This window comes from Rhyacophila brunnea, unplaced genomic scaffold, assembly GCF_057557595.1.
Source record: "Rhyacophila brunnea isolate RB1 unplaced genomic scaffold, BYU_Rbru_1.0 scaffold_20, whole genome shotgun sequence".
In the NCBI taxonomy this organism is placed as follows: domain Eukaryota; kingdom Metazoa; phylum Arthropoda; class Insecta; order Trichoptera; family Rhyacophilidae; genus Rhyacophila; species Rhyacophila brunnea.
The window spans coordinates 18,894,620-18,916,268 of NW_028232860.1; the positions used below are offsets into that span (position 1 = coordinate 18,894,620).

At 35.3% G+C, this 21,649-nt stretch overlaps 1 protein-coding gene across 3 annotated transcripts in view; it reads left to right on the top strand.

Moving 5' to 3' along the window:
* Positions 1-21,431, top strand: part of Pkc98E (Protein kinase C) — a 43,435-nt gene extending 22,004 nt beyond the window's left edge. For 2 of the 3 annotated variants that reach the window (XM_085948400.1, XM_085948403.1), the window contains 12 exons: positions 154-224; positions 913-1,057; positions 3,564-3,697; positions 4,456-4,537; positions 9,487-9,620; positions 14,234-14,466; positions 15,522-15,670; positions 16,644-16,696; positions 17,365-17,551; positions 19,296-19,459; positions 20,158-20,256; positions 20,693-20,901. In XM_085948400.1, the coding sequence (XP_085804526.1) occupies positions 154-224; positions 913-1,057; positions 3,564-3,697; positions 4,456-4,537; positions 9,487-9,620; positions 14,234-14,466; positions 15,522-15,670; positions 16,644-16,696; positions 17,365-17,551; positions 19,296-19,459; positions 20,158-20,256; positions 20,693-20,773 (1,532 nt within the window). In that variant the 3' untranslated portion in view covers positions 20,774-20,901. Of the gene's footprint in view, positions 1-153; positions 225-912; positions 1,058-3,563; positions 3,698-4,455; positions 4,538-9,486; positions 9,621-14,233; positions 14,467-15,521; positions 15,671-16,643; positions 16,697-17,364; positions 17,552-19,295; positions 19,460-20,157; positions 20,257-20,692 lie in introns of all 3 variants that reach the window. The other variant, XM_085948401.1, reaches the window with a different exon arrangement.
* The last annotated feature ends 218 nt before the right edge of the window (positions 21,432-21,649 follow it).

Here is a 21,649-nt window from a genome sequence, read left to right on the forward strand (position 1 = left end):
GTTTTAAAATGAATTGTAAAATGAAACATACGAAAAAAATACCCAATATGTAATAATGGTTTTCATGCTCGTTTCATTTGAATATCTGGCAAGTGTATATATTCAATAGATCGTGTATGTGTCAACTGTTAATGTATCGATTTCAAAATGCAGTTTGCACGTGCGTCGTCCACAAAAGATGTCACGCGTCCGTCGTCACAAAATGTCCGGGGATGAAAGACGAGGTAATTATTTTTTTCATGTTTTGTACGTTACAATTACAAGTAAAAAAAAATACTGCATGTGTGCAGTATAAAATATTTTTTAAAGGCATTATTGTCCATTATTTAAAAAGAATAACAGTTGTCTTGAATTTATGATCATGACAGCAAGAAATGATATTATATGTATATAACAGAAGAATTTTTTTAAATTTTTATATTACTTATTGTTATAAAAACTGCAAAAATATGTATATATGTCTTAATAATTGAAAGTGATAGCTCATACCATAATATTACATGTTATTTAGAAAAGTTATAAGATCACCACTTCTCATTATTAGAAATTCTCTTTCTTTCAAAAATATACATGTCAGTGATTAATTTGCTTGTCAATGAATGCTTCGAATATTGTCCTTTACAATAATGTACAAGCTCTATGAATAATACATCATACCATACTGCTCTTCCCTTATCTCTTAGATATAACCTCACTTCACAGTCAAATGAAAAACTTCAAAGCCGCTGAATTCCCTCATCCTCAAACAAAATATATATCATCTGCCGATGTAGTATTTTCCTGTCAACGTACATATAACTACTCCGATACTGGTACAGAACACATTCCAGATTTCGATGATCGACCTGTTTGATGAATAAGAATACTGTGCTGTCAGTCCTATCATCGATGTGTGTGTGTGTTTGCTTCCAGACGTCTCAGCCTTCAACGACGGGCCAGCGCTTCAATGTGAACATCCCGCACCGATTCGTGGTGCACTCGTACAAGCGCTTCACCTTCTGCGATCACTGCGGAAGTTTGCTCTATGGACTCATTAAACAAGGCCTACAATGTGAAGGTACACCCACTCGTAACTTTATTGACCGACTTGCTGAACTTAACTTGTTTAACCACCGGTTTTAACCGCTCCCTGCGAACCCTGTACCTTGTGAATTGTACCTGGACAGTCTGCATTTTGACTCGAGCAACGAACACTTGCCCTCCGGTTGGATGCTCAACTACAAGTCATTGCAACCTGTCACTCGCAAGTGATTATTGTACGAGGGTGGGTCAATAAGTCCTTAGAAAAGCCGACAAGTGGCGCGGCTAGTACTGTAAGCGGTTTGTTTTCATGCAGCGGCACTACCGATTCAGTATGCTGCGAAGTTTCAATCAGATTGGTCGGGTTGTTGTGTGTTTTTCGTACATTTAAAAAAAAAATTTGCTTGTGGAAAATGGAAAAATGGAAAATGGAGAAAATTGAGTTTAGAGCTGTTATTAAACATTTTAATATAAAAGGGTTAACAGCAAAGGAAATAAAAAATGAGTTGGATTTAGTTCACGGCATATCTGCTCCTTCACTTGCAACTATTTATAACTGGTTAAATGAATTTAAACGTGGTCGTACATCAACAAAGGATGAACCACGCTCAGGACGTCCTGTAGAGGTGACTACACCAGAAATGATCAATAAAATCCACGATATGGTGTTAAGTGACCGAAGATTAAAGTTGAGTGAGATAATTGAGGTTACAGGGATCTCAAAAGGTAGCGTCATTTCTATTTTACATGACAAATTGGGCATGAAAAATATTTCTGCAAGATGGGTGCCGCGTTTGCTCACAGTCGACAATAAACGCAATAGGGTGGTGGCCTCTAAAGCCCTGTTGTCGCTCATGCAACGCAATCCGGATGAATTTTTTCGTCGCTTTGTGACTGTAGATGAAACATGGATACACCACTATACTCCCGAGACGAAAGAACAGTCAAAGCAGTGGATTGCGAAGACAAACCATGTCCAAAGAAGGCGAAAACCGTAAAATCAGCTGGTAAGGTTATGGCTACTGTATTTTGGGATGCACGTGAAATTATTTTCGTTGACTATTTGGAAAAAGGAAAAACAATAACAGGGAATTATTATGCATCTTTATTGGACCAGCTAAAAAACGAAATTGAAGAAAAATGGCCTCATTTAAACAGGAAAAAAATCCTCTTTCATCAGGACAATGCCCGTGTTCACACATGTTTACGATCAATGGCTAAAATTGAAGAATTGAAGTTCGAATTGGTCGACCACCCACCGTATTCGCCAGATTTAGCCCCCAGTGACTTTTTCCTTTTCCCAAACTTAAAAAAATGGCTAAGTGGACAACGTTTTTTTTCAAATGAAGAAGTCATCGATCGGACAAATGCTTATTTTGAGGACCTTCCGAAAACTTATTTTTCTGACGGTTTAAAAAAAAATGAGAAACGTCTAACCAAGTGTATTGAGCTCCAAGGAGATTATGTTGAGAAATAAAAAAAAAATACAAAAATAAAAACTGTTTTAATGCTTTTTTCTAAGGAATTATTGACCCACCCTCGTATAATAATATTGTCTTGGATACATCTGTAGAAATAAGAATACAAAGTACAGTAAAAACAAAACAATGATTCGGTTGGTTGATGTTGTGCGTGCGGATGTCCGACATAGATAACATACGACTGACAACGGTATTCGTACACATACAATCCATGAACCGAATCATTGTCTTGTTTTTACTGTACACTCACCAGATTGAACTTGCTCTCACCACAGCAGGCTGGGAAAGGGTCCAAGGCGAAACTCAATCTCTTCAGTTAAATAGCCTGCAATATATTTTTATATGAATCTCTGCTACTATAAATAATAGTGAAATAAACACCGATATATATTGATAACTCCCTACCCGACCTCTTAGAAATCGCGTGTAATTCATGAATTTTACCACATTTTTGAGACCAGTATCATATGCGAGGTCTCTAGGTTAGGTGCCCCAAAAACGATCAACCTCTGCGAACCGTTTATGTTAAAAACCATGTTTTTAAATCCTCATACTAATTTACTGGACATTTTGATAGAAACTAATTACCTAATCAAGATAATGTTTTTATTGGCTTTTTATCCACAAAATTAAGTTTTGAAACGGTTGAATATTAGGCCGATTTTAGTCGCATTGACCCCATTATGAATGTATTTTTTTTTTAAATAATATCTAATTTTATTCTAAGTATGCTATGATTATATTGCACAAGAGTTCGGCATTTTAAATATTTTGCAATCACATATTTAATTAATAAAAAAGTACCTTTTTGTTTTATTTCATTATTTTTTCTTTGTAAGGCCATAAAACCAGGCCTGACAGTTGGTACATATCTCATTAAGAAATATATACATATTAGAGAAGCAAAGCGGTGAACCTATCTTTCATGCAAAATCAAGGTTATAATGAATTATCCATTTGTGAGTGAAATATTAATATTGGGTACCTACTTGCTTATCAATATTTGTAATTTGATGATTAATGTTGTCATTATTGATATTTAAATTATTATGTAATTTGCAGTATGTTCGATGAATGTGCACAAGAGATGCCAGAAAAACGTAGCGAACAATTGTGGCATCAACACCAAGCAGATGGCGGAGATCCTCAACGCCATGGGCATCTCGCCTGACAAGCAGACGCCGCGCCGATCCAAGGTACTTTTCTCTTTTGACCATCTATCGGTTGAATACATTCAAATTTGCATGCACCATAGACTGGCATAATAAGGTAAGAATTGCCATAATTTTTCAGAATGATGCCTCAACCAAGACGTCTTTCAAAGTTGTGTGTTAGAAATGGAAACGAAAAGTACTTCTTTATCTAAGAGCCGGATGTAAAGATGTAATTGTTCAATTTACATATAAAGTGCCATCACCAAATAGTGGCAGACTTGTGAAATGCATATGGAATCTGTCCAAACAGTCAAGCATATTGCAGACATAATGCACCTATATACTATTTCTACGCAAGATTAAATACCTAAATTTCAAATGAAATTGAAATTAAATACAACACCATACATACTTCCTCGAAATCCATTCACAATACACCTGACTATTTTGACAGTTGTCACTAGTGTTTCTCAACCAATATTACTTTGCACAAAATGTGATATATGTACCTACAAACTTTAAAAGTATGGACCAAAGTACATACATACTATGTGTCTGGACAGGTTTGCCAAGTCCGGATAATCCATACTTCATTCATATTTATAGAAAGCCTGAATAAGGTAGACATTCGTTAAACGTGAGTTAGCAGAAAGAACAAAATGTATATTTCAGTTCTGATATGTACATATTTGTGGTGGAAATAATTACAAAAAAAATGCCACTTGTTACTTACTACTACAGGGCTTGTAATACTGTTTTAAATTAAAACGAGTGCTAATATGTGTTTATTTTTTGCCTAGTATTTGAACCAAGGTGCCGGCGATGGTGAAGGCGCCTCAGTTGAACACGATCCCAAAGATGGCGACAAAAAAGACGACAAGGGTAAACTTCATTTAAATTAATATGTTACATTTTTATATTAACAATTTACCTACTGCTCTCACGATTGTGGCGTGATATAGTAGCCAAGTGTTACGAACCGCACACACCACAGTGGCGAGTATAGACATGTGCAACTTTCGTGCAAATCATTTTCAAAGTGGGTTAAGTTATTAATAAGTATATTTATCTAATATTAGCTAGAACTGAATAATTATCTGATGGGTAGTTTTTCATTCAGGCAATCTGGTATGCAGATGGTCCCGGATTCATGACTGAGGAAATTTCATGTTTTATTTTAAATTACGATTGGAATTCGGTTTTATGTATCATCATCATCGTCATCTTCCTTATTGCCTGAATGTAATATGTAATATTATAATCATATGTTTATAGTAAGATAAAATACAATGTCACAATTACTAGTCATACAACAAATCAACTGGCAAAGCATCAATCCATACAACAGCCTTCAGTATGGCTTGGTGTATTGTTGAAACTTCTCCTGGGAATTCATACAAGATGCAAGACTCACTGACATGCTCCGTGTTCTGAATCGCATCACACTCACAAAGTGGCCTGTAAATTGCTTGAATAAATATTGAAAAAATAAAACAACCATTTTCGCATTGTAAAAGCATTATGAACCTTCCTGCGTAGGTTAGTCGAGATTGTGTAGGTGGTGGTCGTCCGAGCTTATGAGCTGAAGTTTGGCACTAATGTAGAACTTACTCCCAAACCCCCATCGATCCGAGTGCTGTGAGGCTTTTTACGGTCCAGTTCGTAAATAGGATGATAATGAAATCTCGCCTGGCTCGGAATTACTCTATACTTACCAATAATCTATTTATCAAGATAAAGCTAATATATGAGGGTGGGTCAATAAGTCCTTAGAAAAGCCGACAGGTGGCGCGACTAGTACTGTAAGCGGTTTGTTTTCATGCAGCGGCACTACCGATTCAGTATGCTGCGAAGTTTCAATCAGATTGGTCGGGTTGTTGTGTGTTTCTCGTACATTTAAAAAAAAAATTTGCTTGTGGAAAATGGAAAAATGGAAAATGGAGAAAATTGAGTTTAGAGCTGTTATTAAACATTTTAATATAAAAGGGTTAACAGCAAAGGAAATAAAAAATGAGTTGGATTTAGTTCACGGCATATCTGCTCCTTCACTTGCAACTATTTATAACTGGTTAAATGAATTTAAACGTGGTCGTACATCAACAAAGGATGAACCACGCTCAGGACGTCCTGTAGAGGTGACTACACCAGAAATGATCAATAAAATCCACGATATGGTGTTAAGTGACCGAAGATTAAAGTTGAGTGAGATAATTGAGGTTACAGGGATCTCAAAAGGTAGCGTCATTTCTATTTTACATGACAAATTGGGCATGAAAAATATTTCTGCAAGATGGGTGCCGCGTTTGCTCACAGTCGACAATAAACGCAATAGGGTGGTGGCCTCTAAAGCCCTGTTGTCGCTCATGCAACGCAATCCAGATGAATTTTTTCGTCGCTTTGTGACTGTAGATGAAACATGGATACACCACTATACTCCCGAGACGAAAGAACAGTCAAAGCAGTGGATTGCGAAGGCAAACCATGTCCAAAGAAGGCGAAAACCGTAAAATCAGCTGGTAAGGTTATGGCTACTGTATTTTGGGATGCACGTGAAATTATTTTCGTTGACTATTTGGAAAAAGGAAAAACAATAACAGGGGATTATTATGCATCTTTATTGGACCAGCTAAAAAACAAAATTGAAGAAAAACGGCCTCATTTAAACAGGAAAAAAATCCTCTTTCATCAGGACAATGCCCGTGTTCACACATGTTTACGATCAATGGCTAAAATTGAAGAATTGAAGTTCGAATTGGTTGACCACCCACCGTATTCGCCAGATTTAGCCCCCCAGTGACTTTTTCCTTTTCCCAAACTTAAAAAAATGGCTAAGTGGACAACGTTTTTTTTCAAATGAAGAAGTCATCGATCGGACAAATGCTTATTTTGAGGACCTTCCGAAAACTTATTTTTCTGACGGTTTAAAAAAAATTGAGAAACGTCTAACCAAGTGTATTGAGCTCCAAGGAGATTATGTTGAGAAATAAAAAAAAAATACAAAAATAAAAACTGTTTTAATGCTTTTTTCTAAGGAATTATTGACCCACCCTCGTATTAAGGAATCGTACCTCATATAAAAATAATGTATGAATTAAACAATTACCTATCTACTTAATTTGCCGAAGAAAGGGTTTTTTTATATAAAACAGAATATTCTTACATAATTTTATCAATGTAGGACCCAAAAATTAATTTACTTTATAGTTTAGTAAAAATACTCATTTATTTGTCATTTGTTAGCCGTTTGTGTTATGTTAATAGTTTTTATAATAAAAAAGTTGTGTATGAAATAAGAATCACGCAGCACACGGTACTCACCAATTCGAATTGCATTGTCGTAGGTATTTAGTCGTACAAAATTGTATAAATTGTCCTCTGAATTAGGTAGAATTATTATGGTAACAATAACGTATGTCTTATTTTAACGTAGTTTTAGATGTACAATATTGTGATTTTTGACATGATTTTCCTAACGAAATAGTGTGGCATCTCCAAGCATGAGAATGGGCAAGGTCGAGGCAATTACGGAGGTCCCCCCCCCATTTAGATTGGCTGCTCTGTCGAGTTGTACTGTGGCTGCAAGATTGGATGTACCACAATGCATCGCGGCTTCCGAAAAGTTAGACTTCTATGCACAGCAATGTGTCGTTACTGCATGGATCATGACTGTGCGAATCGTCTGATCGGACTCTATATTATTTTGTCACATAAAATGTATTAAGTATCTGTGTCTCTTTTCTAGGACAGGACAAGCTTTACAAATCTTCACCAGCATCTGTGTCAGCCAATGTGTCTGTTTAGACTATGTCTCCTCAAATGAGTTGAAAAAGAATTTAAAATAATATTACTCTGTCAATTCTTAGTGGAAAGACACCGGGTGTCCTCTTGAAGCGGACGAAACCGGTTTTGATCATTATTAAATTATGTGAAATAAAGTACTAAATTTTGTGTTTTATTTTAATTAATTGAAATAATATCGTAAGAAACGTCATGTCAAAAACCACAATTATATCGTGTACCTTTACTCCTGGGGTGACGCAAACCTTTTTATGCTTAGGTGCCGAATATTAATATTTGTATTACATAGTTGTTTTATATAGTTCCACAGTTCTGTCATTCGTCAAAAGTTCGCCACTGCTGCTAATTTTTCTAAAGTATTGTCTGATTTGATTGTTTTTCAGTTTAGACATGTATTTTATGGTGCTGAATATTAGCTCGACGTTACGGCCAAAATTTAAATTACCTAAAATATTGATTGATTTTTAAACATTATTTTATGGTGAATATGCTTGGAGTTTATCTTCATATTTTGTAATTATTGTTAGATTCAATTGATATAAGTGCTAAGTTAAACTTGATGTTGTTTTGTAGTTGAATCCCATAAAATAGCAAGATGCGCAGCCAAAATTTCTATTTTCTCATCACTCATCACTCATTTTCATTTATTTTTAGTTTATGAGTTTTATGGTGCTGAATACTAATCCTGAATTAATCATTTTGCAATCGGATTCCGATAAAATAGCAAGATGGCGACCAAAATTTTATTTTTACCAAATTATTGTCCGATTTGATTGATTTTCAGTTTATACATTATTTTATGGTGCTGAATACTAATTCGAAGTTAAACTTTATATGTTGCGAATGAAAGCACATAAAATATCAAGATGGCAGGCAAAATTTTAAGTTGCTATATTTATATCGGACTTTCAGATTGGACTTGTATCTTATGGTGGTGAATACTATTTCCAATTTAAATTTGAAATTTTACAATAGAAGACCATGTAACAAGAAGATGGCGGCTAATTATTGGATTATTGTATTGTAATATTTCAGATTTACACAACAATCAGAACAATTAATACCTATCTATCTGTATGTGCTTACTACCTATTGCCCACAGCTTTATCGAATTCGAATTGGTGTTTATGTGTATAATATAGTGTACAGTGATATTCTTATTTCGCACATATCTTTTTTATTATACCTACCTTTTTTTAATAAAAAAAGTTTTTATTTTACATTTAATTTTTCGAAAATCTGCTGATTTTTAAAAAATCTACTTCATCTGACAACACTGGCTTATTTAATCAGGTTTCAAACAGATTTTGTGATAAGTTTAAAGACGGTTCCTATCGATATACCCTTAGTAATGTGTATATTAATATAAAGTAATATTGCATAATGTGAATGGAACCTCAATACATGATGCGTTTAATTCAATGAAAAAATTAGCAAACTGCTATTTACCACAGTATCCATATGCTCAACCTTACCACAATAATTTTTTAAATGTCGCCCTATAACGTGGGTCCCTGGTTCGAATCCTGGGTCTGGCAAATACACATTATTACTCTGGACCTAACAGGTTGAGCAAGTGTCTAACATCCATTTCTCGTAAAAACAAAAATCTGTTAATATAAACCTCCACAGGCCCATATGATCTTTTAGGATCGGATATGCTCAAAAAGTCATGGCTTTAAAGCCAGGATTTCATTTGAGCTCTCGACACTTGCTTGTGCCAGCGATGATCAATCTATCATTTCACGAGGGCAAAATTAAATACTTTTTGAGGTTCGCATTTTTTTACATAATATAAATTTTTCATATAATTATACAAACCGATTATTTTTCAACGCAATAAAATCTTATTCATTATTTGGCATAATACTATTATAAAAAAATCTTTGTTGGACCACAGAAAATCATCCGCAACTCATCAATTTGCGCAGTCTATGTTATGAATTAAATTTCCATAGGTAGAAGACATAAACAAATAATAATAGCATAAGTAGACATTTTACTGATATGTTGGGATGTTGTGGTTGAAATAGGAGAGTTTGCTTTAGAACGAAGCGATTCAGGCAGAGCCAACAAATTCAGTCTGGATGACTTCCACTTCATCAAGGTGCTCGGCAAAGGCTCCTTCGGAAAGGTCATGCTGGCGGAGAAGAAAAACACCGATGAGGTAAATTATTGCTACTATTCATTCATTATTAAAAAATATAATTCTGTGTTTTAGTGGAAGAGAAGTCTTTCCTAGCTCTATCTAGATGAGCATGGAATGGGTAATGTTGAAAAAATTTAGTCACCTTGTTCAATAACAAATCACTGTTAATATAAATCACTGTTAATATAAAAATCACTGTTAATATAAAAGCCTTACCACTATATCATGGCTATTGATGTGTTAGCGGCGAACTGCGTAACTATGTTTATCCCTGCGCTTTCAGGTGTATTTTTACAGTCCCGACCCTCGCTAAAGTCTTGATAATTGAATACAGCGCCATAAAATCAAGATATAATGGTTCTACCATTATACAACTATCACAATATAATATTATGTACATAGTTCTGATCTCTCCACAGTGTAGATATTGTCATATTTTATCAATCAGCCTAAGCTTTTGCTACCATGCTGAAATTCTATTCTACCAAGATGACGTACTTGGAGTCAATCTTCAAACTAATAAATTGCACTTACACCATGTTAGAATTGGGATGACGCTTTGTAAATTTTGAAAGCTGAATGATTAATGACCATTGTCCTCCCAGCAACTTTATTCCAATTTGCTGTGAGTGTTCCAAGTCACGATTGTATCTGTCATAAATTTTATTTTTATTCCTCCCATCTTCGAATCGCGGAAGTTTTTCTCGGGAATCTTTTGCGCAACCTCTATAGGCCGCGATGGTAATTATCTGTATATATATCTTACCGTTGAATAGTATATAGAAATATTATTAATTACATGGTGAATGTGTTTAAAAGTTTCTTATGATTCCATACAATTTGTTTCATAAAGGTTTTGCCTAGAATTTCATAGTTTATGTTATTTTTCGTTTGTTTAAAATCTACAATGATTTTTCCTTGTAATATCTAGTAATATCTAATGTCGAATTGTTCTTTGATTTTCATACAATATCAGTATTGTTTTAATTCTAAAAATATCCCTTCTGATGACTGCCATCCGAAGGTGAGAAATATGCAGAAATAATATCAAAGTAGTCCATCATTTGCAAATGTATTGTTTTATAATTTGAAGAAAAACGTTAGGTTCTTCTTTACAATACTGTGATTAGCCAATGACATTTTGTATTTCCTAATCGGCATACACGTCTCAAACAATCATAAATAAATTGAACGTAGTTATGCAGAATGTAACCAGTCCACAATAATGTCGAGCTGAGATAATCGCACTTTAGTAACAACATGATTGTTAAAAATGTATGTAAAAATGTAAAATGTCAAATTGTAAATAGTATTTTATTTCAAGAATATTTTTTTTGCGGCTTGGCTATTTTCAGCAAAATGTAGAGAAAACCTTCTCGCATCTGATCTATATCAAATCTCATTTTTTTATTTTTTTGTGGATTGGTTACTTTCTGCATAACTACGTTCAATTGTTAAAGTGCAAAAAAGTAGTTGTTAACCAATCGGTGGATCTCCCATAATAGATTACCAAGGCACGGATTTAAGTTGCCTAAACCAAAGTGAAAACTATTCACGAATGACAGCGCTATATATTGCACTCATGGTGGGTACATGGAATAAAGCCACAGGGATAATATGTAAATACCAGATTTTTCAATGTTTAACAGTTATGATCGTAGATACTTGTCGAATGTTTTAACACAATGACTAAAGGCTTTGATGAGTGACACAAATAGAATAAAATATTTTCAAAACAACGTACACATACGTTCGTTTGTGTTATACGGATATTTTTTTGCACAAAAGACATGACGTAACAGCTTTTTTTATATTTTTTTCTCTGTAAAAAAAATATTAATTCAATAGTTTTATAGATTGATAGCTTCAATCCCAATATTAAATATAAACCCCGAAATGGTCGAGTTGTAACATATCCACTTGGTAAGTCTAGGATCTCAGGCTCAAATCCTGGGTCTGGCAAAATTCACATATTGTTTTTCAATGTGTGTTTGAATCCAGAGCATGGACTTTAGGTTTAGGATAGGTTGAGTAAGTGACTGACATCCACTGGCGGCTCCCTCTATAGGTCATTCGGTCATTGACCTGCCAAAATAAATACCTAAAAGTGCGGCCACACCGGCAACAAGTCGTGCGACAACTCGTTAAATTTTACGATAATTATCATAATTGCTTAAGAAATTTTACGATAATTATCATGCTTATCGTAAAATTTAACGAGTTGTCGCGCGACTTGTTTTCGGTGTGGACCCGGCATTACAATCGACATAATAATATTTATAATATGTGCAATGTCATATATAATAATATTAATAATAATCGGTGGATTTGAAATTATAGGGCGCGCGATATTGTGTCAACCCAGTCTATTGGGCTTTTTTTGTTTGGGCGATAATTCCCCGAACAAAAATATTGTGTTCGCCGGCAGTCTGAAAATTGACCCAAATTGAATATTTTTATAAAATTTTCTCTCTCATTTCTCATACATAAGACAGAGATCGATATAACACAAAATACGAGATCGAAGCTTGTAACGGTGCGTGAATTACTGTAATATCGGCAATGCCCGAGTGTGAGACAAAAGATTTTTTCACCTAATTAAATGAAACAGAATGATAACACTGACTAGATAATTGGTCTCAAGACGCAACTGTGTATGCGGTTCGGATTCGTTGACAGGTTTTGACGAATGCCTTTGGTTATTTTAATAATATATAAGGAGTTTTTGGTGATTTATAACATTTTTGTGAAGCAGTTAGTACGCACGCAGTAGCAATTGAAGTCTGTGATACAATTATAATGGAAATGGAAGCACGATTTGCATCCAACGATCATCTCATTATATCCGATTTGTTCAATAAAGAAAATTACACTGATTTTAAAAATAATTTTCCCACACGTCAAGTAAATTTGGTAAAACTGTTAGAAGAAATAAACATAATCAAGTTAAAAAATGAATTATTGGTGTTTTATCAACGAGATGATTTGCATGGCGCTATTAGTGCAGTTTCTCTTCTACATTTTTTACTCAGCAATAATTTCAACGAAACATTTTCCGAGTCGATCAAAGTTCTCCAATTTATTTGCGTCATACCAATGACAACAGTTGAAAGTGAAAGATGTTTTTCCACTCTCAAAAGAATAAAAACCTTTCTACGCAATAGGGCCAGGATAGACTGACCGCTCTTGCAATGCTCAGTATTGAAAAAAAATATGTGGGAAAAATAGACAATTTTTATAATCGTGTGATTGATGATTTTTCAAAAAGCAAAGAAAGAAAAGTGGACCTGATTTACAAAAAATTATAACGCGTTGTGTGCAATTTCGGTTAACGATGGGTTGGCGTTATGAAAAACGGACATTTTTTGAAGGGTTAGTAGGTACCGACCTATAACAATTTCTAGCACTTATACTATAATGTATAAAAAGTCAATTTGCAATACGTCTTTTCAGTATACAACGAAAAGGCAAATTAAAATAATATATTCAAAATTGACCTGCTAGGTTTTTCCGGATTAAGCCGCCAATGCTGACATCCATAGCTCATAAAGAAAAAAATATTACCAAACCTCTTCGTGAGGTGGCCAAGATACACCGGATTGTAAATCCAATTTAAAAATAAATATAAACGGCTAAGATATAAATATCATCAACTATTAATAGACTTATATTGTATCGTGTCTCCGAACATCTTATTGGCAGTCTGCAGGACTGCAAATCTTCTTGTTCTTTCACATACAAATATATGACCCCGATTCCTGCTTCCGTCATTGACACTGCATGCATACAGCCGTGATATGACTGTTGCAGTGGCGGCTCCTCACACCATGCAGATGTAATGCACTCCCTGCATTTTTTTTAAAACATCGCATACTTGACATTGTTATTCATACGTTCATTATGAACAGTATATATTGGTGTACTTCATATGTCATACCCACTATGTTTAGTGCATAGACTTACTTGCACTTGAACACGGTTTTTAGTTTGCATTGAATCATTAAGAAACCACATTAACAGTGGTCTCACTAGTGTTTTTATAGCATGTTTACAACAATTGCGTACGGTGACCCAACTTGCCATTGAAAGTACGTCTACATTAATAAAAAAAAAACAGGCATACAGGTAACTGAAAATTAAAAAAGAACCGAAAATATTTTTAATCACATATAAATTCATTAGAAATAGACTTGAGTTCAAATAAAGTTTGATTTACAATATACATAGGTATTATCCACGTGATCATAATCCATTTTATATTGTCATATAAATTAATGAAGATGATTTCAAATTTACTGCTTTGCCCTTTTACACATACGGGAATGCTCCACATAATTGATGTATTAAAATTTTGTAGCCTGTCTGGCATTTTACCTCCCACCAACAATTTGTGCTTGACACTATTTTACCTCGAGATATTTTTGGATAAAAGATGACGTCCAAAAATACCCGTATCAACTGGATTATTTTAAATCAGTTTTATTCTGACTGATTTTTTACTTGACTCAATTTAAACCAAATGACAATTGACACTTTTTTATCCTGGCAGTTAATTTCTCATTATATTATGTATTCCCCTGTCTGCTTGAATAAATGAACAGGAATAAAAACTTTTGGACAATGTTGTGCAGGTGTATGCGGTGAAGGTGCTGAAGAAGGATGTGATAATCCAGGACGACGACGTAGACTGTACCATGACGGAGAAGCGCATCCTGGCGCTGGCAGCCCGCCATCCCTTCCTCACGGCGTTGCACTCCTGCTTTCAAACCAGGGACCGCCTCTTCTTTGTCATGGAGTACGTCAACGGCGGCGATCTCATGTTCCAGATACAGAGGGCGAGGAAATTCGACGAACCCCGCGCTAGGTCAGATGCTTCTCCCGCAATTACTATCTTAGCGAAATAAATTAATCGTTTCACCGGTACAAAGACTGCCTAAATGTGTTTACTGCATCCATTCACAGGTGAAACCAATGATTATTATCTGCGTTGGCTTTATAATCCAGTATGCATCTTAGCTGCTTCCTGAAGAGGTTTCCTAAAGCTGGCAACAAATGTAACTGCATACTTGTGCAATTTTTCTTCACGTGTATACCTACCACTCAAGTGTGCAGTTACATCCGTAGCTGACTTTACAGATTTTTTCACAAGACATGGTTCACTCACTCAATTATGCATTGTGCATGCTCTGGATCCAAACACATGTTAAAAAAACAACGTCTGAATATGCAGGATTCCCATCCAAGACCCTTTACCACTTGCGCAGCGTGGGCATATTTGGCGCAAAGCTAATCATTAAATTATGAAAATATCAATAAATAATTTCATATTCTGGATCTCTTCAATAGCAGTTGAATTCGGGATACTATCCCATTCCTGATGACAAAGGGGTGGTTGAAAATATGCTCTATCAAATTGGACATCGGGAGCAGCGAGAACATGTATATTTTAGCTAATTATATCTAAGTTTGGCAACTCTACATAATATAATATAATTGTGTAATTCATGTTATGCGAGTTGCTAATGATTTCGCAGTTATTTTATTTATTTTTAGAAGGAGGTTCATAAATAATGTTATTTAATTATCCTAGTTGGTAAAGTGGCTGCTTTGTATAAATACAAACCTGCGGCTCGTCAAAGAAATGCATATTGTTTTTTGAATGTGTCTTTGACACAATGAGTCGGGCGACTAGCTAACAACCATTCCTCGAAAAAAAGGTTGATTAATGTAACCTCTCTGTGGAGGCTTAAAGGCTCTGCTTAGGAATGAACATGATAATCTATATTTACTTATATTTAACTCATTTGGAGGATGGGTTTATAACCCGAAACAGTCGAAAGTCAGCAAAAAGTTCCACCACACATAATTTGTTGTCAATTTTGTTAGGTGATTGTGTAATAATTTTTTTTTCCTTTTTAGATTTTATGCAGCGGAAGTAACGCTGGCCCTCCAATTCCTGCACAAGCACGGAGTGATTTACCGAGATCTGAAACTTGACAACATCCTCCTGGATAACGAGGGCCACTGCAAGCTAGCCGACTTCGGAATGTGCAAGGAGGGCATCATGGGTACGATCATTTTCACCAATTACTGCATCTGATGGTGGTTGTGTAAGAGCCGAGCCACACCGGGCGACTCTGGTCTCGAGACCAGTCGCCGAGACCAGACCGATGCATGAAGTTATATGGACCATGCCACACCTGGTCGCCCAGTAATCGCGCAAGCAATAAAGTCGCGCGATCAGTAAAATCTTGTTCGTGCGCTCGGTCTGGTCTCCCGGTCTCTCTTGTCTCTCTAGTCGGGCGATCGGCAGCGATGTATGAAAACATATAGCTATGTATTGAGCGCTACCACACTAGGCGACCAGTCGCCGGCAGCCACGCCGCATTTTTTGCATAATTGCGTGTACATTCATTATTATTATTGGCTGCCTCTCTGGTCGCCGGCAAGTCGCCCGAGTAAATCGCCCGAAGAGACCAGAGTCGCCCGGTGTGGCTCGACACTAATTTAGGTAAACAAAAAAGACGACAACAACTGTTCAGATGGAATTTGAGTCAATTTAAGCACTTTTCAGCTCAACACAGCAACAATATTCAATAGACTAATAGTTGATTCTATAAATTTATATATAATTATGTTGTTATATGCTCAAGAAATTCTGAATATTTTTAACTTGGCGTATTGTGATGATGTGCAGCCTAATTTGAACTGATCTGTCATCAAATTGCTTTTCAGTATGGAATTGAATCGAATCACAAAGTTATATTGAGCGAATATTTAGATTAACAATCACAAATATACCATACACATCATCCAGGCCGACAAGCCTCCGTGTTTCAATACATAAATTATTAATTTTGTCTTCGCTTACCGGACAAGTGTGAATGAATAAATAGATGCTTGTACAAATTGGCTCCGCGCAGATCAGACTGCACGGGCTGCAAATATGTGATGGGTGGAGATGGGGTTACTCAAATCATGCACAGTTTGCATTGGCCGTGTCTAAACCGAGCTTAAATGATTGGTTTTTTTTCTTTCTAGATGGAATTACGACAACCACTTTCTGCGGAACGCCAGACTACATAGCACCTGAGGTTTGTTCTCCATAATATTCTAGACATTCTCATGTATTCTGGATACACTCAAAGATGTTCTGTGTATAGAGATGGAGCCTAGATGTATGAAATTGAAGCAAAAAAAGGATCTCCGTCCACTGACTAAGTTAGCTACAAATGACTTTACATTGCAGGCTCATTTGCAAAGAACTTCACACTGCTGCAATGACATTTATTTGCCACATTGCATGGTATATGAAAAGACATTTGTTATGAGTGCAGCCAATTATACAACACTTAGGCATTATTATTTTGTTGAAAAATCTTGTAAAATTTTTGTAAAACCGTTTATAACAACGCTTGAGTAAGTTTTCACAATGAACATAAAAAATGGCAACTATTACGTGAGTAAGAAAATCAGAATTGCAACAGAGTGATGTTAATATTTGTGGAGTTTATCAACTTATCCATGCTTCATGCGTTTGCTAAATATTTTCAAATGTCATAACAGAAATAAGAAGGCTCTCTATTTATGGTAAAATTTTTTCGGATACACCCAATATTTCATATTATTTTTGCTCAATGGTGTTTAACCAGATTGAATATTTGGTAGTTGCGTTTTATGATATTTTGACTATGGCTTAAGCGTTTTCATTGGTGTCGTGCACCTTAAATATTCATGTCTAAAATACTTATTCTGTTTACAGATCTTACAAGAATTGGAATACGGGCCGTCGGTGGACTGGTGGGCGTTGGGCGTCCTGATGTATGAAATGATGGCGGGGCAGCCGCCCTTCGAGGCGGACAATGAGGACGATCTCTTCGAATCCATCCTGCACGACGACGTCCTCTATCCTGTGTGGCTTTCCAAGGAAGCCGTCTCTATACTCAAAGGTGCACTTTCGATTCTCTCATACTGTTAACCTGCAAACACTGACTTCACATATTTAGCAAGTAACAGAGAATGTATTCTTAGTGCCACAAGTTAACACGATTATAGAGGCCTTCATAATAGAGTGTGCCAGAGCATCAGGAATTCCTGTTGCATCACACGACAGATTAGATAGCAGGTTCTATTAAAACATGAATTGTCTTAACACCAGTGTAAGTGCAATACTACGAATAAACCATTTATGATAATATTCAAGAGAGACAAAAAATCTTTTTACCAACTGAGTGTAGCTTTGAGTGATTCAAATATGGTTTCAACACAATATTGATTTAAGCCGATAACTCAAAAACTATCAGTGAAACTATAACTAATGAAATAAACTATCAGTATATTTTTAATGGTACCAATCCAAGATTACTTTGTCTATTCGTGTAGATCAGAAGATGAAAATTACGTACACGAATTACTGTACGTGGATAATTATTAATTGCCGTGGCTAATTGCATGCTCGGACAGATGCAATAATGTGTTTGAATATACTATTAGAAGTGTATAAAGGCTTAATTACATTGACAAAAAAAAAAAAAAAACATTGGCAGACACGCAGACCTAACCCGATCCAACGATCCACCCTAACCGTCGTGGTCAATGTTTTTACACTATTTGCAATTACACGCAATGATTCAATAGCGTTGGTCCTTGTTTTTGATTGGTTTAAAATAAACATAGTGTTGCTATTATTAAAAATATAGGTTGACCGAAAACTATTTCTTCGTTAGATTGGTGGCAACACTGAACAGTATTCCCGCGCAAATTTACGTCATAACGATCGGGACGATGGAAAATAGGACACTTTACTCACGATTGCTCCCGATCCTTGAAAACCATAGAGAATAGATTTTGACAGTCATGGCAGACGATCGGGCCAGACGCAATCTGCCAATGTAATTTGAGATTAACATTATACCTACGTAAGGTTCAATAGTGACCAAACAATAAATATGTCAACCCCATCTACCCATTACGACACTACAAAACAACAATTCTATAGACTAATGTTACTACAGTAAAACCTTGTTAATACGAATTCCATGGGACCGAAAATCGAAAAAAAATTCGAAATATGAAATGTATGGGGAAAGATATAAAAATTTTGAAATTTTTTTTTTTTATTTTCATTAATTTTGTTTCCGATCATAGATGTGCCTACCAAATTGGATCGTAAAATGTCAGGACTATTTTCATTACCTTCAAAAATAAATAATTTTTGATGTTTTAAGAAAAGTCTGTCACACTTTTCAACGACTGGCTCATGAAATAGTGTACTTTATTACGATTTATTGAATATTTTTATATGCCAGGACTCGGAAATTATTTCGAATTAAAGGTATGGTTTTATATGAAAATAATGTTCAAGGGACTTTTTTTTCGTGAAAATTTCGAATTACGGTGAATTTTGAATTATTAGTGTTCTTACTAATGAGGTTTTACTTATTTTTAGGTTTACATTCGATGATGTGGATTGGAGTGTATCCATTTAATTTTTGAGTAAATCAAGTTTACAAGCAATTTGATTTTTCATTCTCCATTCCTGAACAATGGAGCAACCGTAAAGTACACACAACTGGAAATAAAATACCTAGAGATATTGAACTTGTGTCAATGTTTTTTTTGTGAACCACGATTACACAAAAATTAGCACACCAAGCGTGATGGCAATAAAATTAATGCATCTTTTTATGGCAGGCTTCATGACAAAGAACCCGGCACGGCGCCTGGGCTGCGGCGGCGGTCAGGGCGGTAACCCGGCGCAGGGAGAGGCCAACATCCGAGCCCACGCCTTCTTCAAAGACATGGAGTGGGAGAATTTGGAAGCGAGACGCGTTCGCCCACCCTTCAAACCCAAAATCGTAAGAGAGCCCCATTTTAGTTTTGCTCACAAACACATTTCCTTCCAAAAGTTCATTGCAGTCACAGATGCATCTTGAATGCCCAATATAAGAAAAAAATCTGGTGTCTGATCAGCAATATTAACAGCAGGACAGGATGAAGTTAGATTTTACATATCTAGATAGAATGTATGAAAGAGAAGATGAAAAAAACGTTACTTAAACTAATGATTACATTACCTATGAGTAATTTTTCGCATTGTGGATCCATTTGTAGCAAAATTCACACTGTTATCGCCCATGAAGTCAAAAACTCTAACCATTTCAACACAATTTTAGATTCACTCAATTGTTCAATTCCATGAATTATTAAATGTACAGATATTGCCAAGATGAACTGTACAACTTGAATGGATGAAAAAAAGTGTTGTTAAATTTGTGGCCCATTTTGAACATGAAACATGTTCGACTTGTACCAGAACCAAAGCATTATTGGCATTATAATAAAAAAAATACTGTTATTGCATGTGAAAGATCTGATTGTGACAACTATTCTAAATAGACTCATTGAACTACACTGAATCAACATTATTTAAAAGATTTAGATGAACACAAAAATCATGTACGTCATATGTACATAGTAATGAAACGTCATAATATGCCGTTATCTTTCAATGTGACTTATGTATAAAATAATATGTATTAATTTTTAATTGCAGAAAAATAAGAAAGACGCACTGAACTTTGATGCGGAGTTCACGAAGGAAGACCCGGTGCTGACTCCCGTCTCAGCGGATGTACTGCGTTGCATCAATCAGGTGAAATAACACTCCACATCAAACAAATGATTTCTATTTTAACTCTTCATAAGTGAACAGACGAATTAAATATCTAGATGTCTGCCAATTGCGAAATGACACATTATACGCTGCCAATGCAATTATTAAGCAATGCAATGCAAGCAAGAAAGCAAAGTTTTTCTAGTTATATTTTTGAAATTTTACTATTAAACTTTCAATCAAATAAACAAAGAAAAATCGACATAATGCGTATAAGGAAACATGCGATTACTGCTTTTATTTCTTTAATATTTTGACGCATACTTTGATATTAATTTCACATGATTTTTAAAAACTTGTGAACATTTGATAACTGAAAAAAAAAAAATTACTATTCATTAGACGCGATATTTTTTGTGTTTCACTTCAGTTTCCGCTTGGTTTTTAACGATGTTTAATATTGTGCGTATTTCAGGAGGAATTCAAGGGCTTCTCGTTTGTAAACAAAGACTTCTGCCCGCCACGGGGAACCCCCGACAAGACGCCGCAGGCCTAAGCCAACACACTCAAGCCAACTCTCCCTTCTAACCATAGCATCTCACATTATTACAATTAAACTATTACCATTCGTTTATATCAGATCTTATTATAGTATGTTTTTGTTATGTGTAAACTGCACCATGTGTCAACAAAAGATCTTGCTTTTTTTTTACGTACTTTTTAAAGAATATATTTTTTATTTACTTTACTTTTTGGTCTGAGTGGGTGGGGGGGGGGGTGTAACTTTTGGTGCCATAATTGTAACTGTTATTGTAGTGTAACATGTTACGCCGACGAATAGTCAATGTGAAGCAAGACTTGGGATATTACCATTTATTCAGTGTTCTTGCTTTATTTGGGTTTTACAAAATCATTCGTGCCCATATTAACTTTCATAACTTTTACTCGCTTCGAATGAACCAATAGCCTCCTTTTTACTTGATTTTTGATTATGTAATATTTTTTACAACGACTGAGTTTTAAATACTTCACCCCTGTTAAATTGTCATTCTCTCAAAAGTCATCCTGTATGTCAATACGCATAATAATATTTATTTTATTTTTGTAATATAATGCCCACTCAGACTATTACAGACTGTACGCACACAAGTTGACAACATCATACAAAAGGCAACTCGGCTCGATTCGGCCATTAAATCTTGCAAGTAAGTGATAAAAATAAAGCTGTTATTTGAATGAATAGTATCACTCTCATCGGTAAAAATATGCCAGACAGGGTAAGAAAAGAACTTGAAGAAATCGATTGAACAGTCAATAAATATTTTATGCTGTAATAACATTTTAATTCCACTAAATCGTCAAAATATAATTTCTTTTTCTTGTCTGGATACTTGGTCAGTATCAGTCAAGTACGGACGCTTTTTTAGGAGTA